This window comes from Palaemon carinicauda, chromosome 13 (genome assembly GCF_036898095.1).
Source record: "Palaemon carinicauda isolate YSFRI2023 chromosome 13, ASM3689809v2, whole genome shotgun sequence".
Classification (NCBI taxonomy): Eukaryota; Metazoa; Arthropoda; class Malacostraca; order Decapoda; family Palaemonidae; genus Palaemon; species Palaemon carinicauda.
In genome coordinates this window covers 5,209,941-5,231,392 of record NC_090737.1, presented here as the reverse complement: position 1 = coordinate 5,231,392, position 21,452 = coordinate 5,209,941, and the positions used below count along the sequence as shown (strand labels likewise).

Here is a 21,452-nt window from a genome sequence, read left to right as displayed (position 1 = left end):
AGTTACTCAAATCTCAAAACGTTGAAAAGAATTAGTGTAATAAGCTTTGAATTTATAAACAGTAAATGAACAATACGTGATCTGAAACGTTAAATACTCTGAACGAACAAGGTAAAACGACAGTGGAGGTCCTGTAGAGAGTGGGGTTCTCCAACTGTATAGGACCGGAAAAGCAGCCATCAAAGTAAAGTAAAGTAGGTATTCACTGTTCAATGCCTTTCTGTGAATATTAGCAAAATAAAACTGAACAGATTCCCTAAATATTACACGAAATCATAAGATCAATTGTCCTTTTAGGTCTCGTATAACCACAAAATACTACTAAATAATATTTAGATGCACTGTTCTGTTATAATCTACCGTAAGAGATTTTGCGTGCCAAAATAAAAAGTATTTGCTGTAGTAGTTTACAAACCCCTGAGAACAAATGCAAATGTTTTATTGATACATGATTTGGTATAATCATTGAGTCAATTATGTAAACAACGATATTAATTATCTGTGTATATTTCAATCCGATTTGAATCAATGCAACTTCAAAAATTTCAAACTTGCAGAATTTTTATTTTTGATGACCAGACTGACATAAGTCTCTTTTTATGTCTTATTCATGAAATATCTGTTTTAATACTGTTATTGTGCTTAGAATATTTTATTTCAATTGATCATTACTTCTCTTGTAGTTTATTTGTTTTCCTATTTCCTTTCCTCACTGGGCTATTTTCCCCTGTTGGAACCCATGAGCTGGCATCTTGCTTTTCCAACTAGGGTTGTAGTTTTGCTAGTAGTAATAATGATAATAATAATGATGATAATAATAATAATGAAGAGTCTAATTTTGATGATTATTGTCTTTATATAACAACTGGAATCATGTATATATATATATATATATATATATATATATATATATATATATATATATATATATATATATATATATATATATATATATATATATATATATATATCAAGTGTAATAATGTTAATTGTGCAATATTTTGACATACGTTGGATGTAATGTGGATAAGAATTGCTCTCTCTCTCTCTCTCTCTCTCTCTCTCTTTCTCTCTCTCTCTCTCTCTCTCTCTCTCTCTCTCTCTCTCTCTCTCTCTCTCTCTCTCTCTCTCTCTCTCTCTCTCTCTCTCTCTCTCTCCAGTACAAAAGCTCGTAATCTTTAAAATACGCTTAAAAAAAACAGAATGCTAAACATAATCAGTTTTACAAATGAATGTAATTCATCACCTAGTGTGTTGCCAGAAGAAGTTACTAAGAAAATAACTTAAATATTAAGTTCTCTACGTGTTTATTGCTTTAAAACTGTAGATGGTTATAGTCACCAAAACTTAGCCGATAAATTTCTAGAATTCTTTATGAACAAAATAAAATATACGACTGTGCTTTTGAGGATATTCCGAGCTAGATTGGGGGTGAAACCATACGGAGAAGATTAGCAAGATCTAACAGCTTAACATATCAAAATGATGTCCTCAGCATCATTAAGGGGGAGCAAAGGAGATAAATTGTGTGGTAGGAGTAGCCGAATTTTAAAGATTCGCGGACATAATTCATCATCTCCTCCTCGTGTCGACACGAGAATAGTTACAGATGGCTTCAAACTGTTGGAACCTAGATTTATGTCTACCTTAGGCTCCAGAGCCTTTGAATATGCGGCCCCGAGACTATATAATAACCTCCCACGAAACATTCGAATGATTGAAGACATTAAGACTTTCAAGAGGAAACTGAAGTCTTTCTTATTTCATGAGTCTTTTGATAGTGATGATTTAACAGTAAACGAACAATACGCGATATGAAACGTTAAATACTCTGAACGAACAAGGTAAAACGACAGTGGACGTCCTGTAGAGAGTGGGGTTCCCCTGCTGTATGGGACCGGAAAAGCAGCCATCAAAGTACGCACGCCTATTAACGCAAAGGGCCTCGGTTAGGTTTCGCCAGTCGTCTCTATCTTAAGCTTTTAAATCAATACTTCTCCATTCATCATCTCCTACTCCACGCTTCATAGTCCTCAGCCATGTATGCCTGGGTTTTCCAACTCTCCTAGTACCTTGTGGCGCCCAGTTGACATAATTAGATTCTCGAAAATGGTAAATAGAAGAATTACCGAGTGTTGGTGGATCCGAGAAAGTTCTGAAGTGTTTTCGATTATTAGGACTTACGTTTATAAATTTATATTATAGACTTATTTCAAAAAGATCAAAACTTGTAGAATATGTAATTTTTGAACAACTAGTTAGTTATTTAGGAAGAATCGAAGCAATGTCGGATAACCAGACAGAATGCAGATGATTATATTCTACGGAGAAAGCTGTGTATTCTGTTGTAAATAATCTGCTAGAAATTATGGAGGATAGCAAATTGGCATCCCAATTTTACATCTTAATGCTGTTTTTAACACAATTGTGTATTAAATATTAGTCTAAATACATAAGATTTAATACGACAAACATATCTTTAAAGTCCCACGTTCATACTGTATTACTGTGTAGGCCGCGAACGGAAAATATCGATCCAAAAGTTCCGAAACACTTGTGCATTTATATCGAGAGTTCAGGTTCAGGTTCAGGTTCAGGTTCCGGGGTGAGGCATAGCCTTTACAACGGCGCCTCTAACGCTTATCTTCTTGTACTGTTTTGTCTTTTCTTCCACATTATGTTTAATACTTCTTTTTTCTTTTCTATATTTGTTTCACTAAATAAAAATAATCCTACTATTTTCTTTGGGTCTTCCTCGTATGGTTGTTGTAGCTCAATTACTTTATTCCTTTCTTTTCTATATTCCTGGCAAAATAACAAAAAATGTATCAAATCTTCCTCCTCATTTTCACAAAAATTACAGTTTACATTCCCTCCATTGTGTCTATTTACAATATTTAGTTTTAACGTATTAGTTCTTGCTCTAAAAAATATCACTGAAGCAAATGTATTGTCATAAATTAACTCTTCTTTAATTTCTTTCTTCCACGTTCTATATATTTCTAGGCTCACTTTACTTTCTATTTCTTCTTTCCACTTTTCAGTATCCCACTTTCTGGTTTCCGTTTTTATTTCTGCCTTGTTCATTCTTCTTATTTGTCTTATACCTAAACTTAATTCTTCCAAATACTTTGCAGGTTGTTTCCACCATCTTCCTTCTTTTTCTTGAATATCCTGGATAATTATTTTCAGTATTTCCTTCTTTCCATTCAGGGTACGATTTAAGTACTGCAGCTTCCCATCCATCACCCTTGTTTTCATAGAAGATGCACCTATCTCCCCTCTTAGAGCAGTATTAGCTGTGCTTTTAGTGGCACCTAAAATCTTCCTATATACCCCATTCTCTATTCTTTGTAGTTTCTCTATTTCAGTTTCTGTTAGATTTATAACATTTGTTCCATACAAAATAGATGGTAAAGCAATACTTTTCCAGAACGTTTTTCCTATCATCACTTTATTGCAACTTTTCTCTATAACTGAATATGTTAGATTAGCTAATTTTTGTGCCTTTTCTATCATTGCCCTTTTCTGAGTTTTAAATATATTCCTACTATTGTCTAGCTTTATTCCTAAGTATGTCAAACTTTCTACTACTTTGATTCCCTCTATGTTATCTGGCTTTTCTTTCATATTGTAAATCATAATATTACTCTTCTCTTTATTAATTTCCAACCCACATTTTTTACTAGTTTCTACTAATATCTGAATGTTACGCTTAGCATTATGTATATCCTGTGCAATTATTAAGGCATCATCTGCAAAAAATAATGATTCTATCTTTATTAACTGATTTCTGAAACCGTTTCCTTCCTCTTCTATTTTCTTCATGATAGTATACGTAATCAGTTTAAAAAGTGAAGTTGATCCTGTGCAACCTTGTTTAATTCCACTTGTAACTTCCATTTCTTGTTCTATACCTTCTCCTAAGTCAATGCCCGTAGTATCTCCTTGATAAATATTTGCAATTGCACTTATGATTTTGGTGTTAATTTTATATTCTTTTAAAACTTCTATTAATACCTCCCTTTTTACCGAGTCAAATGCTTTGCTAAAATCTATCGCAGTTACTATTAGAGGTTTCTTGTTATTATAGCTCTCTTCCACACAATACTGTAATATAAAGATATTGTCCTCTATCCTGCCTCCACCTGTAAATCCTGCTTGACATTCATTGTCTTCTTCATTCATTCTTATGTGGTTTTCTATTTCCTCTTTCACCATCATCATGAATATTTTATAAGAAATATTTAATAGAGCTATGGGTCTTAAGTCTTTTGCCATTGGCCTTCTTTTCTTTTCAATCATCTTTGTTCTTGACTTCTTCCACATATTTGGTTTTTCTTTTTCGTCCAACTCATTTTGATAACATTTCTGTAAGGTTTCAAGACATATTTTGCTTTTTCCTAGTGCCTTATATAGTTCGGGTTTTAGGCCATCTGGTCCTGCCGCTTTTTTTTGCCTTTAATTTTCCCAGGCAATTCTTTACTTTTTCTGTTGTGATTTTTGGATTTTTCATTGGTTTTATTTTTCCTTTTGTCACCATTACAAGGTCATAGTGTTCCCTAAGTATGTCCGGGATATTATATTCATCTATTCTTGTTGTATCTTCCTGATGTGCTATTTCATTTTCATATTCTATCTGTTTTTCTTCATTCCAAACTGAGTCTATTTTATTTTCATGTTTACAATATATAGTTTTCCAGTACTTGATTAATTCCTCTTTTGTTTCTTCCTTATTTAGCCTATTTCCTTGTTCTCCATAAAATTGTATAACTTTGCCATGGGCTTTCTGTCTGTTCCTTATTCTATCAATATTCTCCCAGAGTTTTTTATTTTTATCCATTTTTATTTCTTCTGATACCTTTTTTTCAAATTTAGTAATTTCCTTCTTTATCATTTCTTGCACTTCCCTCTTCTTTTGATCATATCTCTCTTCTAATACATTTTTTACTTCGATGTTGGATTCATTTCTTTTCTTTCTGTTTAAATCCTTCCTTTCCTTTATGCCTTTTCTTATTTCATCGTTCATCCAGGGTTGCTCATGTACCTTTTCTTCATCAAGAACTTTCCTTTTATATATTCTTGCCAATTTTTCTTCTGCAGCCTCTTTTATTATCAGATCCATTCCTTCTATTCTGTCTATTTGTCTATCTCTTACAATTTCCTCTACTCTTGTTGTATATTCTCTTAAACTATTTTCATCTGTCTTAAAGTATTTTACTTCCTCCCACCTTCCTTTATTAAAATTTTTGTTCTGTTCACTCATGAATTCCAGTTCTATAGTGATCAGATTATGATCTGAGATGTCAAAATTCAATTTTTCGTCGTCTATAATCATTTCCCTAAAGTGCTTATACATTTGTTCGTTTACTAGTACGTAGTCTATTACACTTTTTTGTTGCAATCTTTCCCGTGTATATATACCTTTACATCTTAAATCTCCATTCAATAGGACTAACCCATGGTCATTCATCCAATCGAGAATCATTTCCCCGTTCCTGTCTAAATTCTGGTAACCTAAAAATCCTACATGTCCGTTGAAATCCCCTAATATCATCAATGCCTCTTCTTCATTTAGATTTCTAATAATTCTTTCACATTCCTGTTTTATTATTTTATCCCTACTTTTGTCTTCTTCAGTATTCCCTGCTGAAAAATAAACCAACAATAATCTAAATGTATGCTTATAAGCATTACACTTAACATGCAATAGGTCTTTACTATTAGTTTCTATCTTTTCCAATTCTAGACTGTCACTATTTCTATAAAGTATCATCAAACCTCCTCCTTTTTTATCATCCATATTCCTCATATTTTCTACTTTTATAACACCCTTACTTAAATTTAATCTATCTAACTTTTGGTGTGTTTCTGTCAAGCAAAAAAGTTTATTTCTACTATTTAATTCCTTCTCAACTTCCATCAGTTTTTGTTTTGTTAAGCATTGTATGTTCAACAAGTAAATCTTAAAGTTTTCTTTAATTTTGTGTTTATATTCTTCTTCTTTCCTTAAAGTTCTTGCGTGTCTTCCTCGTTCCGACGAAAATTTTCCCTTCTGGGCAATTTTCCTTTCTTTATGAACCATCCATCTTCACCATTTTGTCTCTTTGTTTCGTAATTACTCACGCCGCAAAATGAGTTTGCGGCCACTCTACAGTACTATAGATAGGCACAAAGCTTCTTAGCTTATACTTATTGGAATTATGTTTAATTTACCCGTAACATAACTAAATTAATAATGAAATTCTCAATCTTTACTTTTACCCAATCTACCTTGAAATCATTTAGGGGTCTATATTCACAACCCAAACCCTACCTGATACACTTCTTCATCATTTTTCAAAAGTAAGAACCAAACTCCGAATAAAATTATGCATTTGTTGTGTTTCTTAATTCTTAATGTAAATAGAATAGGCCTACTATAATTGTTGCTGGTTTACTTGCAAACAAGCATGGTAAATATTATTACTACTATAAACTACACCCCTAATTGAAGAAAAAAAAAACAAGATGTTATGATCCCAAGGGCTCAAACAGAGAAAATAGCCCAGTGAAGAAAGGAAATAAACTACAAAAATACTAAGGAACAATTTAAATTACGACTTTTGAGTTAATTTGCAATTTTCATTTTTTTTCGGGGTACACTTTTTCATTTGAATAAAATAAATTCGCTTTGTCTTTGTTTAGCAATGTTGAAAGCACGTTGAAATATTTTTTTTTTCATGCAATTTGCTAAATAGTAAGGTTCATATTGAACTTATGCAATAGTTTTTACCATTCTCGATTACTACATATAATTAATTCTTATATCAATTCGAGGATTCACCAATTTTATCTATTACTTAAAAAAGTTGGATGGCATCCAAATACATATTAATAACTCGGTCAATATATCCTGTGGACTTCGTGACCTAAGTGTATAATTTAACTAATTTGTCGCAGTGCTCAAATTAATAATGTACAAGAAACGATACATATCACCAACATTGCTTTTGTAAAGCAGTGTCTGGATGAATATGCTGAGAAGAAACTTGTGATTAACTGTGATATTATCTGGCTCGACTACTAACTTCTGCAATATACCAAAAGTGCAACAAGAGAGATTACGAAGGGTAATAAACAGAGGAACAAGACTGATAAAAGGTGTCTCACCCAGTGAAAGTATTACTCTTAATTTAATTGAAATACACTAACTGACCACTAAAGCCAGACCAGAATTTAAGATAAGTGCTGTGACTCATCAAGTTATCAGAACAGGATGTTCAAAATATCTAGAATTGCTACATATCGTGTAGCCAACGGATCTCGTAGACAAATGTAAATGTATGTCTACTGTAGGCTACATAGCTCTCAAATATGCGGTCCCACTATAAATTTGAAAGACTGGAGATATTAAGGTTTTCAAGAAGAAACTGAAGACTTTTCTAGGTGCTTCGATAATGTAGATTTGAAAGTAAAAGCTTACGTAAATATCACTGACAGTGAAACTGTGTAATATATGATAAGATTTAAATTTATTAAATGAAAAAATTTATAATTTCTATACTTTAGCATTTACGACACTTATATTCACACCTTCTGATAGAGTCCACGTGAAATAAGTTGTAGTGAACAGTTCCGTGTACACAGACCTGACACAGGTGTTACAGATGCCATAAAAACAGACGAGAAACGAGTGCCAACTGTCAGAATATTAAATGATAAGATTTAAATTTATTAAATAAAAGAAACTTATAATTTCTATCCTTTAACATTTACAACACATATTCACACCTTCTGATAGCGTCCAAGTGAAATAAGTTGTAGTGAACAGTTCCGTGTAAACAGACACACACAGGTGTTACAGATGCCATAGAAACAGAAGAGAAACACAAGTGCCAGCTGTCGGAATATTAATTGGGTGCGGCTGTAAAAATCCTCTGACACTATATTCATTTGAATAAAACCTCAAATATGTCGTTGAAGTGGCTGTACTGTGTGCTAGTAGTGATTGTGTTGAATAAAATCTGCTTATCTACAGCAGATAAACCCAGGACGGTTGGTGATAATGGTGATCGTCGCCTGATATTGGTGATATCTTTGGATGGTTTCAGTCACCGCTACATTCAGAATTTCACCCTGGAAAATCTCTCTAGGGTTTATGCCAGAGGAAGTTCGCCAGAGAGTTTCAGGTTTAGTTTTTAATATTTTTGTTTCATTGACCTTCAGCTATATTCTTATCAGCTTGATAAAGGGGTTTTATTCTAGTATAGTTCAATATTAGTTATGATATTGAAAATGAGGTAAATATTGGAATGGACATTTTTTCTATAGAATTTTCTATGGAAAAAATTACTTTTTTCCCTAGGTTACATTACCCTGAAATAAAGTACAGTAATACCCTGTTCATTTCCACAGGTACGAGTGTCATTTTCGAAGAGAACGGACTTTTTTTCTATAGAAAAAAGTAGTTTTTTTCCCTAGGTTACATTACCCTGTACTAAAGTACAGTATTACCTAAATATTTTTGTAGCAGGGGTGTTTGTATGATAATGGCCATGCCCCCTAAAACTCCCTTATTTTTAATCCTATTGATAAGACAACGGCAGTCTAGGGGTTTGCAGTGGTCCGTTAGTTCCCCCCCATAAGTAAGGACACGGTTTATAGGTTAGATAGTGTTCTATGCACGTTGGTGGTCGGTCCTGTCCATCGTTATACAAAGGCTCCCTGTAGTGCTACTGTAAAGTAAAACCGAGGTTAATAAACGATTTAAATCGAAAGGAACATAATTGTATAAATCTCGTAGTGTTTGGAGGAGGTTACGTAAAAACGTACCAATTTCACTTAACCTAATCTTACCTTACCCTACCCCAACTAAGTTCTTTCCTTAAAGACAGAGAGAGTTTGTAGGCAGTAGGATCACAGGTCTAAAATTAAGTACAATAAAAATGTCCTAATTTCACCGAGCCTACTTACCATACCCTCTCTGTTCAGATCTACTATTTGAGTCCCATAACCTATGGTTGTCTTTTTCAAATAACATGGATAATTATTTTCATTGAAAATACGCTCATTCTTTGGGTGATCATTATTTTCGAGTCACCAGAGAACTACGGGTAGTTCACTGGTTACTGTTATGTATTTTTTCCATGTGCAGGACGATCAATGGCTTTATGATTTGTGCCTCAAGGTGGGCCACCTAAGCTGTTACAGGAGACTTATAATTCTTAACTGAAGGAAGGTCTTACCTGTCCCTTATCTCCCTTTAAGATTTATTGGTATGTTTTAGGGAGTATAGAGGTACAGTAAAGTACATGGTATTATTTATAGATGTAGGCTACCTTTGCTGGTGTAGGTTTCATTTTAGTTTTACTAAGATGTCCTTTGTTGTATAAAAAAGTTATACATGTTCACTGAGGATACTTGCCAGGAGCTTGATCTATGGTACTTTTCATGGCATGCCAATAATTTATGCTTCATAATGCCATTGCAAGGTTTTCCCCACTTTTACTAAAGTGCTGTAAGGCTTGTAAGCCCCAGCATGGGCCCATGTGTCCTTAATAATATAAATCAAATCACAATAAGAAGAGAAGCAACAAGTATAAGCATCAGGGAATGTGGTTTCAAAGAATTTTCATAAATAGTCAGTTCCACATTAACCAATGAGGTGGGTTTTAACTAGCCCCAATGGTTCACAACCATCCTTCTAAATGTGATATTCAGCTTATGAATGTAATGGAAGTTTCATCTAAATGGGGCTAATTTCCACGAGAAAATTTATTGTTTCATTACTTGCCCAATACAGTAACTCTCCCACCTTCAAACAATTTGATGGTATTAAGAGGAAGTGACTGATTATATTAATTAATGCTAGTTACTGACACCTGGCTGTGAAGAGGTGCAAACATCTGTGTGGGCTAGTTGCAATCGGGAAAACTCTTGTCTTTAATGTTTTTTTATCCAAATCTCTGGATAAGAATTTTAAACATAATACTGTAGTACAAATATTGATGTATGGTTTAATGACTTTTTTTAATTTTATCTAAATTTTAGCTATTTAGAAATTTACATGGAATATTTTCAATTAGATGAAAGAATTTTTTTTATTATTATATTCCCTCCTAGTTACCTTTCTTCACTTTTTTTTACTTCTGATCGTATATAATTTTCTATTTCAGGAACCAATTCGTGACTAAAACATATCCAAACCACTTCACTGTAGCAACTGGAGTCTACGAAGAGGTCCATGGTGTTATAGCGAATACTGTTTTAGACCCTGTTTCAAAACAGAAACTTGGAATTGAGGACGAAGGGTTTTTTACTCAGAACCCAGAGATATATCCCATATGGGTAAGTGAAATGCATGTTTTTCTTTGGAATTGCATAACTGTTGATAATGGTAACGTTGTAGTGGTTTGCAGACTGTGGCCTGACGTAGCACTCGGACGGCCTAGTGTTAGGAGGCCGATCACACTCTAACTTCTTGCTACACATGAAATACGGTGAAATGCCCAGAGATCTAGGCAAAGAGTAAACAGCCAAGAATGAACAGATCCCTTTCTGTAGTTTTCATCTGATCAGTGAGACGCGACCTCCACTCCATGACTCGAGGGTGAACTAGAGGTAGGTCAGGAACTGGACCTTTGGACCTAGTCCATGGGGGACTAAATCCGCTAGAGGTGGGGTTTTCAGGCAACAGACGGTCGTCACAATCGGGTGGCAAGAAGCCAAGAAAGTTATAATCAGGATAAATGGACACTGCCAAGTCAGAAATAGGGCTTACTACACTAGCAGGTCTAGACAAGTCTGGACTGGAACTCTAGGAGCTACCAACGTGATTGTAAGAGAAAGAGAAAGATTGCAAGCTAAGTGAGTTGATTTTCTCAAGTTGAGAAAACAATTTTTTTCCTGTAAAAGTACAAATCATTGTCCTTTAGTAGGGATTATGATTTCAGTGAAGCTGGAAATGGCCTTTTAAATTTGTAACTAGGCAGTTGTAGTTTTGCTGGCAGAAAGAGGGGAAGGTCCCGCCCACCCAACAGGTAACGTAACCCTTTCATTTCAGCTCCCTCATAGATTGGCGAGTGTACCCTGGGAAATCTAGCCGAAAATGCATCATATTCATAAACAAACTTTTTGTGGATCCCTATCAATCTCGTGATTTCTCTAGGGTGCATGGCTGCTCGCAGTCAACCCCTTGTGACAAGTGTTGGTCGTGGCTGCCTTTGCAGTGGACGAAGTCCTGAAAGAAGAAGAAAAAGAAGGCTACAAGTTATTCTCTGACCTTGGGAGCCATGCCTGAGCTAATGCCAAAGAAGCTCTATACCTCCTTTTTCTTTTAGGGAAGTTTGAAACCCGCTGTGTCTCCTTTAGATTCCTGTAGGACTAGGTTTTCTGATGGAATTAAGGGGGAGAGAGGAGACTCCAACTTAAGCTTGGGGCCAGATTTGGAGGGAGCAGAAGTATCACCTTCACCCTAGTGAAGGATACACTCCTCAGCTATTCTCCTTAAGTTTTCCTTCTCTTGTGCTTCTTGACGACAACGCGTGACTGTGCAGGGACCTGGCACCTCATTGGTGGAGAGGTTTCTGGAGGTGCTGGCTAATGCCAGGACTTTGAAGACTACCCTTGTTGTTCAGCCTGCAGAGGAACTGTGGTAATCATCGATGAGTCCTCACTGCTGGAAAGAAACCAGTTTTCTATTGCTGCAGGATCGGTGTTGCTGGCCCCAAAATCCTCGGCGTCTGTGAAGCTTAGTAAGGGGGAAAAGAAACGTGGAAACTTAAAAGGAAAAACCCTAGAAGGCAACCCTTTTGTAACCTGTCTTCATATGCAATTTTCTGCTCAGGCTGTTGTTATCCTTTTCTGGATAATTTTAGGCAACATCTGGATAATGTTAGCCAACATTTGAGATAATGTTAGCTGACATCTGAGAGAATGTTAATCAATATCAGAATGAAATTACATTGTCTGTAGGAACATGCAGACGACAAACCAAACAGGCTGTGTTTAGACCCTTTCATGACTGAAGACACATGGTGACTAGCGGTACTTACAAACATTTTTTAAAAGAGAGCTAGAATATCAGATTGCCAGTTAGTAGGTTAAGTTCTGGTTCATAGGGAGTACACATTCTTCAACAGAAGCTAACAGTGTCTCTACATCAGACGGATTAGATCTAATTGAGCTGACCGTCGCATAAGGGTTAATAGAGAAAGTAAAGACTTATGATTTGCACATATGTCTAATACTCTGTGGAGTAGAAACTGGGGACTGACTGGAGAGAAAGTAGACTTACATTTACGTAAGTCTCTACTATAAGCTGTAGAAACATGGGCACTGGCAAAGAAAATGGAGATTTTGAAGTCATAATATAGAATACCAAGATGCTTGGTTAGAGTGAAATAAGAAAGTTGTTAAATGAAGGAAAAAATGGTGTGGAGAAATATAGTGACCATTAGTTTAAGAATAAGCTGATATTTCAAAGATTGGGGTGGTTTGGACATATGAAGAAAATGGAGAGGGATAAGTCAGAAAACGAGTATGGAAGCACTAGAAAGAAAACCAGTAGGGAGGCTCATAAATCATGAAGAATTATATTGATGATAATCCGGATATCATAGGAATTGGAGTGGAAGGTGCAAAAAACAAAGGAGATGGGAAACAACTAATTTTACATATAGTCTTGTACAGGCATAAGCCAACCTATATTGAACGATGATACTCGTCGTTTCTATTTGTGTAGAAAATTTTTTTCTAATATCTTTGTTATTGAATATTTACATTTAAAAAGGTGATCAGCACACTTTTATTCCTTGCCTATTGAATGGCTAAGCTCAAGTTAAATCAGATGCTTGTTTTTCAATATTAATCTTACCCGGTGATCATGTAGCTGCAACTCTGTTGCCCGACAGAAAAAACCTACGGTCGGGATACGCCAGCGATCGCTATACAGGTGGGGGTGTACAACAACAGCGCCATCTGTCGAGTAGGTACTCAGGTACTTCTTGTCAACAAGAACCAATTTTCTCTCTGTCGTGCCACCGGCAAGACCTACTTGATACGCTGTTGTTTCTGGAGTTGATTTTCACGCTTTTTGGTGATGTATTCTCTCTAGATATTAGCTTTCGCTGTACAGGAGTTATTATCATTACCTTATCAAGCTTTTTTGATTAGATTTGGATTATTTGTTGACGACTTGGATAGATTTTGGATTTCTCCCTTTGACTAATTCAAGATGTCTGACCATACTCAAGTCCCCAAGTACAGGCAGTGTAGCGCTAGGGACTGTTCTAGGCGTCTTCCGAAGGCCTCTATAGATCCTCACACCGTTTGTTCCAATTGTAGGGGTAAATCCTGTCAATTGGAAGATCGATGTGAGGAATGCGCTGGGCTTTCGGAATTCGATTTTAATGAATTCCTTAAGAATGCACGTAGGCTAGAGAAGGATAGGATCAGGAGGAGTTCGTCTCGCTCTTTTGATTTTTCCTCTCCCCATGCCCCTCAACCTATTCCTTCCCCTGTAGTGGTGACTCCCGACCCTTCTACTAGCTCTCAGCAACCCTCGATGGCGGACATGATGCGTGCCATTCAGGCTCTTGGTGACAGAGTGGAGTCATTAGCGAATGACCGCAATCAACTCTTGGCCGATGTCAAAGAGTTGAAGGAGAAGAGTGCAGTGGGAAGTGTAGTGAGTGCAAGTGCTGTGAAAAGTGTCAATGTCAGTGTTACGCATGAGGGTGCATCTGTTCGTGCCAGTCGTCCTCCCAGTCCGGGACCTCTTGCAAGCTCCCAAGCCCAGGGGAGAAGCAATGTCGAAGGACCAAAGGGTTCGACAGGCCTTGATCAGAGTACAGATGTACCCTCAGTGGTTGCGGACGTATCTTGCAGAGATCGTCCCACCCACAAACAGACGAGTGAGCCCATTCATTCCTCGTCTGTGGAAGAAGTTTCTCGTCAGAAACGCTGGACCAAGGTCTCACGACCTCTCAAGCGCAAGGTCCCTTCCGAGCGAGTCCAACGGCCCAGGTGTAGCCACTGGGTCAGTTCGGACTCGCCGCAGTCTTCCGAAGACTGCACACCTCCCAAGAGAGGTAGAGTGATTCCGCAGCAGGCAATCACTCCGTCTGTTGCCGCACCAACCGCTGTAGACCCTAAGTGGTCTATGCTGCAGTCTATGCAGACTCAGCTAGCTTCCTTCATGCAGGAGTATCGTGCTGAGAAGGTTGACACTGCACCCGTTAACCTACAACCTGCCACAGTTGTGCGCTCAGCAGACACTGCGGCTGCCTGCTCCCACACTCCGGCTGTGAGAGCTCCACCACCGTTGCGCAGTCGACCCTGCCAGACGCATGTTGACGTTAGCCGACGTGCGGCACCCTCCGTTGACATGCGTGAGCTACCGCATCAGCAGTGGGAAGGTGCTGTCAAGCTGCCGTGTTTTGACGCAATGCGGCAGTCTCCGCAACCTACGGCAGTCCCCACCACGCACCATCACTCCGCTTTTGTTGTTGCCAGCTCTCAGACTGACCAGCAGCGGCATGATGTTGGATCCAGTGCAGCTACGCATGCACCCGTGCTGCCGGATTCAGCCGTTCAGCTTTCTTCTCCTCCTTTGCCGCTTCCTCCTCAGCATTCGGATGAAGGAGTCTCTGATGACGACGAAGCTGCGCATTTGGACGATCAACACTCCGACATAGAGGAACCCAAGACTACGCCTCCCTCCTTAGACTTTAGGAAAGTCCTTGCCCTGTTTAAGGAGTTGTATCCGGACCAGTTTGTGTCTGCAACCCCGCGCTCACCTCCCTCTGAGTTCGCTTTAGGCATGCAGTCAGCAGCTCCTGCCTTTACGAAGCTCGTACTCGCGCGCTCATCCAAGAGAGCTTTAAGGGTACTGGGAGAGTGGTTGCAGTCCAAGAAGCAACTTGGGAAGACATCCTTCATCTTTCCACCGACCAAGCTTGCTTCCAAATCTAGCGTCTGGTATGCCACGGGAGAAGATCTCGGCTTGGGAGTTCCTGCCTCTGCCCAGGGCGACTTCTCAAGTCTGGTAGACTCTCCCCGCAGACTGGCTATGAGACGCTCCAAGATTTGCTGGACCTTTTCGGACATGGACCATCTTTTGAAGGGAGTTTTTCGTGCGTTTGAGATCTTCAACTTCCTGGACTGGTGTTTGGGAGCGTTAAGCAGAAAGACCTCCCCTTCGGATAAGGACTCTGCCATGCTCATCATGTCATGCATGGACAAAGCCATTCGGGATGGGTCTGGCGAGCTTGCGGCTTCGTTCGTGTCTGGAGTTCTTAAGAAACGAGATCATCTTTGCTCCTTCTTGTCGGCGGGGATCACACCATGTCAGAAGTCAGAGTTGATGTTTGCTCCGCTTTCCAAGTGTCTCTTTCCTGAAGAGCTGATCAAGGGGATTGCCGCCTCGTTGATCCAGAAGGATACCCATCACCTGGTGGCGTCATCCGCACGTAAAGTCACAGCTTTACCTTCCGTGCCTAGACCTAGGATGGACACACCAGCGTCTAGGTTCATTCCGCCCTTTCGTGGCAGAACCTCCAGCAGAGGAGGTACCCGTGCCGATAGTCAACGTGGCAAAAAGAAGAAGGGTTCCAAGTCCTCTAAAGGCAGAGTCTGACTGCCAACCTCTCCAGACAGCAGTGGGAGCCAGGCTCAAGAACTACTGGCAGGCCTGGGAGAACAGGGGTGCAGACGCACAGTCTGTGAAGTTGCTCAGAGAGGGGTACAGGATTCCATTCTTGCGCAAGCCCCCTCTAGCAACTACTCCCATCGACCTCTCTCCCAGGTACAGAGAGGAGGACAAGAGGCTAGCTTTACAGCAAGAGGTGTCTCTCTTGCTACAAAAGGGAGCGGTAGTCATAGTCCGGGACCATCAATCCCCGGGCTTCTACAACCGTCTCTTCTTAGTAGCAAAGAAGACAGGAGGGTGGAGACCGGTGCTGGACGTCAGTGCTCTAAATGTCTTTGTCACCAAGCAGACGTTCACCATGGAGACGACGAAGTCGGTGCTAGCATCGGTCAGGAAGGAAGACTGGATGGTCTCGTTGGACCTAAAGGACGCGTACTTTCACGTCCCCGTCCATCCAGACTCCCAACCTTTCCTAAGGTTCATCTTTGGGAAGGTCGTTTACCAGTTCCAAGCCCTGTGCTTTGGCCTAAGCACGGCACCTCTAGTGTTTACCAAACTGATGAGGAATATTGCCAAATTCCTGCATTTGGCAGACATCAGAGCCTCCCTCTATTTGGACGACTGGCTTTTAAGAGCTCCGTCAAGTCGTCGCTGTCTGGAGAATCTCAAATGGACTATGGATCTGACCAAGGAATTGGGTCTCCTGGTCAATATAGAAAAGTCCCAACTCGTCTCATCCCAAACTATAGTCTATCTAGGTATGGAGATTCAGAGTCGAGCTTTTCGGGCTTTTCCGTCGGCCCCCAGAATCAGTCAAGCCCAAGAATGCATCCAGAGCATGCTGAAAAGGAACCGATGTTCAGTCAGACAGTGGATGAGTCTAATAGGGACGCTTTCATCGCTGGACCAGTTCATCGCGTTAGGGAGACTCCACCTCCGACCCCTTCAGTATCACCTAGCTGCTCACTGGAGAAAGGACATGACGCTAGAAGCGGTCTCAGTTCCTATATCCGAAGAGATGAAGTCTGCACTGACTTGGTGGAAGAACAGCATTCTTCTCAAGGAAGGTCTACCACTGGCTGTTCAGACCCCCGACCACCTTCTCTTCTCGGACGCATCGGACACGGGCTGGGGTGCGACACTGGACGGTCGGGAATGCTCGGGCACGTGGAATCCGGATCAAAGAGCACTACGCATCAACTGCAAGGAGCTACTGGCAGTTCATCTGGCCTTGAGAAGCTTCAAGTCCCTCCTTCTAGGCAAGGTGGTGGAGGTGAACTCCGACAACACTACAGCCTTGGCATACATCTCCAAGCAAGGAGGGACTCATTCGAGGAAGTTGTTCGAGATCGCAAGGGACCTCCTCACCTGGTCAAGAGATCGAAAGATATCGCTTGTAACGAGGTTCATTCAAGGCGACATGAATGTCATGGCAGACCGCCTCAGCCGGAAGGGTCAGATCATCCCTACAGAATGGACCCTTCACAAGAATGTTTGCAGCAGACTATGGGCCCTGTGGGGTCAGCCCACCATAGATCTGTTCGCTACCTCGATGACCAAGAGGCTCCCAAATTATTGCTCACCGATTCCGGACCCAGCAGCAGTTCACGTAGATGCCTTTCTTCTGGATTGGTCCCATCTAGACCTGTATGCGTTGCCCCCGTTCAAGATTGTCAACAAGGTACTGCAGAAGTTCGCCTCTCACGAAGGGACAAGGTTGACGTTGGTTGCTCCCCTCTGGCCCGCGAGAGAATGGTTCACCGAGGTACTGCAATGGCTAGTAGACGTTCCCAGGACTCTTCCTCTAAGAGTGGACCTTCTGCGTCAGCCGCACGTAAAGAAGGTACACCCAAGCCTCCACGCTCTTCGTCTGACTGCCTTCAGACTATCGAAAGACTCTCAAGAGCTAGAGGCTTTTCGAAGGAGGCAGCCAGAGCGATTGCCAGAGCAAGGAGGACATCCACTCTCAAGGTCTACCAGTCAAAATGGGAAGTCTTCCGAAGCTGGTGCAAGGCGAATTCAGTTTCCTCAACCAGTACCTCTGTAACGCAGATAGCTGACTTCCTTTTACACCTAAGGAATGTAAGATCCCTATCAGCTCCTACGATCAAAGGTTACAGAAGCATGTTGGCAGCAGTCTTCCGCCACAGAGGCTTAGATCTTTCCACCAACAAAGATCTACAGGACCTCCTTAAGTCTTTTGAGACCTCAAAGGAGCGTCGGTTAGCCACACCAGGTTGGAACTTAGACGTGGTTTTAAGGTTCCTGATGTCAGCAAGGTTCGAACCGCTTCAATCAGCCTCTTTTAAAGATCTCACTTTGAAGACTCTTTTCCTCGTTTGCTTAGCAACAGCTAAAAGAGTCAGTGAGATACACGCCTTCAGCAGGAACATAGGTTTTACATCTGAAACGGCTACATGTTCCTTACAGCTTGGTTTTTTAGCTAAAAACGAGCTCCCTTCTCGTCCTTGGCCCAAATCGTTCGAGATTCCAAGCCTGTCCAGTTTGGTTGGAAACGAACAAGAGAGAGTACTATGCCCAGTAAGAGCTCTTAAGTACTATTTAAGACGTACAAAGCCATTACGAGGACAATCAGAAGCTTTATGGTGTTCTATTAAGAAATCTTCTTTACCGATGTCGAAGAACGCAGTTTCTTATTACATCAGACTTTTGATTAGAGAAGCCCATTCTCATCTGAATGAGGAAGACCATGCTTTGCTGAAGGTAAGGACACATGAAGTTAGAGCTGTCGCTACTTCAGTGGCCTTCAAACAGAACCGTTCTCTGCAGAGTGTAATGGATGCAACCTATTGGAGAAGCAAGTCAGTGTTCGCATCATTTTACCTTAAAGATGTCCAGTCTCTTTACGAGAACTGCTACACCCTGGGACCATTCGTAGCAGCGAGTGCAGTAGTAGGTGAGGGCTCAACCACTACATTCCCATAATCCCATAACCTTTTTTAATCTTTCTCTTGAAATGCTTTTTATTGTTGTTTTTGGGTTGTACGGAAGGCTAAGAAGCCTTTCGCATCCTGGTTGATTTGGCGGGTGGTCAAATTCTTTCTTGAGAAGTGCCTAGATTAGAGGTTGTGATGAGGTCCTTTAGTATGGGTTGCAGCCCTTCATACTTCAGCACCTAGGAGTCGCTCAGCATCCTAAGAGGATCGCGAGGCTCAGTAAGGAAGACGTACTTAAAAAGGCAGAGTAATGGTTCAAGTCGGCTTCCTTACCAGGTACTTATTAATTTTATGTTTGTTATTTTGAATAACTGCTAAAATGAAATACGGGATACTTAGCTTCTAATGTTAACATGTATGCTGGTCTCCACCCACCCCCCTGGGTGTGAATCAGCTACATGATCACCGGGTAAGATTAATATTGAAAAATGTTATTTTCCTTAGTAAAATAAATTTTTGAATATACTTACCCGGTGATCATGAATTTAAGGACCCTCCCTTCCTCCCCATAGAGACCCAGTGGACCGAGGAGAAAATTGGTTCTTGTTGACAAGAAGTACCTGAGTACCTACTCGACAGATGGCGCTGTTGTTGTACACCCCCACCTGTATAGCGATCGCTGGCGTATCCCGACCGTAGGTTTTTTCTGTCGGGCAACAGAGTTGCAGCTACATGATCACCGGGTAAGTATATTCAAAAATTTATTTTACTAAGGAAAATAACATATTTATAAAACATTATGGGACAGTATCTTTGTTTTTATTCTTTGTAGTGTGATTTGCTATAGTAGTGTCTCTTTCCAAATTGACTTTCTGTATTTTAAATTATATTGCAGACTCTTAACGAAGCAAATGGCGGCCACAGCGGATGTATTATGTGGCCAGGATGCAGTGCTACGTACCACGGGCGAAATTTAACCTTTTATGATCCTTATAAGCCAAAAAAGGATTTAAAAGAAAGCATTAGCCTTGCTTTCCAGTGGTTCAATAATGCCGAGACTCCAGCCAACCTCGTCTTTCTTTATCATGAACAACCCGATGCATCGGGACATGCATATGGCCCAGAATCTCCAAAAATTTTAGAGGAACTCTTGAAGGTTTGTGTATGAATACTATATTGACTAAGGGGTAAATTGATAATTTTAAATATTCAACTTAGCCGGTGAATATATAAATTGGTGAATATATAATAGCTGCTGCTCAGCTATTATATATTCACCGGGTAAGTATATTCAAAAATTTATTTTATAATTAAAATATCATTTTTAAATATTTAACTTAGCCGGTGAATATATAATAGCTGAGCAGCAGCTATTATATATTCACCAATTTATATATTCACCGGGTAAGTATATTCAAAAAGTTATTTTATAATTAAAATATCATATTTAATTTCTGTCTTTTGATGGGATAAAGTTTTGCATGTGAGGTAGTAAACGGATATTAAATTAGAAATTCTGTACAGTAATATATGACATTCTGTAAACTGTATAGTATGAAAATAATTGATGCTTCAGAAAGTTTTCAATTTTATATTAACTGTACTAAACTACTCAAAATGTAGATTCTAGGTGTGTAGAAAGCATCATCATTTGCTCTGCTAAATGATGCTTCTGTTTTTCAGATTGATAGAGCGATTGGATTTTTGTTCCAACTGGTAACTCTCAACAATCTGCAAGAACATCTGGATATTATAATCTTGAGTGATCATGGCATGAGTAGTATACCAGAAGCAAATATCATAGACTTGAGCACTATTGTTGATTCTTCCTTGTATACATTCACTGGAAACTCACCTGTACTAAATGTGTGGCCAGATAACGGTAAGGATTTTCAGTTTGTATTTTGAGTAGTTAATAGTGAAGTTGTATTTAAAAACACCATTTAGCTACTGATGACTTTTGTAACAAGTATATTATAGTTTGTTCTTATACGTTTATAAATCTTTCATCCTTTGAATTCATTTACAAGGTACAGTAGTTGATGAGATGGTGAGCACAGGCAAGTAGCCCTGCCAACTTTTTTGTATGTGGTTGCAACGAGTATAGACGTACTGTTGTGTGCTAACCTAGGCTGTTAATCTTATTCTTTATACTTTCAAGGAAATGGTTGATTGCTGGCTTCGTTTTTATAATGGAGGCAAACCAGCATGTTCATGAATGCATGGGAATGGGTAGACACTTAAAGATTGATGGCTAAACCAGCTATACATACACACACTACATTTTCATGTTGGATTTATGCAGTCATCCCCATGTACGGTAAATTGTGGCCTTACATTCAGTAGCAAGCATTTCCTTTGAGGAGGAAAAGGGAAGCTAAGGACTCTTCCGAGTCATCCTTGGCAATTCCCAAGATGAAGCTGATAAAGCTCTATTGCTCTTTTCTCTCCCCATTGAGTTTGTAGGCCACTGAAGCTTCCAAATAACATTCCTGGCTCAGTCCTAGGGTAGTATGCATCAGGAGCCAGGAGAACTTTGATCTAGATTGAGTTTTTTAGGGTTTAAGGGTGTGTTGTTCCCCAGATGATCACTGCACTCCAACATGGGCTGGAAGCTCAGACATTCAGACAGCCGATGTTATATTTAGGTCTTGCAGGTTGGCTGTCCTCCAAATCATTTTGGAGGGAACCGATAGCCAAAGCTATGTTACTCAGTGTCCCCAGTGCCACTGAACGCAGTGGTGACATCGAATAAGCTATTGAGCGTAAGGCCCAAAAAACCGATGGCTGTGAAACAGGAGGTGTTTCAAATGCTCATCCATGTGTCAGGGAGGCCAGTATTCTTAGGTCTCAAAAAGGCTCCCACTCCTGTGCTAGTGACCATATAGCTAATGAAACCAATTGTACGTATGTATGTTGTAAGA

General features: G+C 39.6%; 1 protein-coding gene across 2 annotated transcripts in view; it reads left to right on the top strand.

The window, feature by feature from the left end:
- The first annotated feature begins 7,783 nt into the window (after positions 1–7,783).
- The window catches only part of LOC137652152 (bis(5'-adenosyl)-triphosphatase enpp4-like), a 50,967-nt gene continuing 37,298 nt past the window's right edge, over positions 7,784–21,452 (top strand). For both annotated transcript variants that reach the window (XM_068385355.1, XM_068385357.1), the window contains exons 1-4: positions 7,784–8,171; positions 10,158–10,329; positions 19,424–19,684; positions 20,212–20,410. In XM_068385355.1, the coding sequence (XP_068241456.1) occupies positions 7,954–8,171; positions 10,158–10,329; positions 19,424–19,684; positions 20,212–20,410 (850 nt within the window). In that variant the 5' untranslated portion in view covers positions 7,784–7,953. The remainder of the gene's footprint in view (positions 8,172–10,157; positions 10,330–19,423; positions 19,685–20,211; positions 20,411–21,452) is intronic.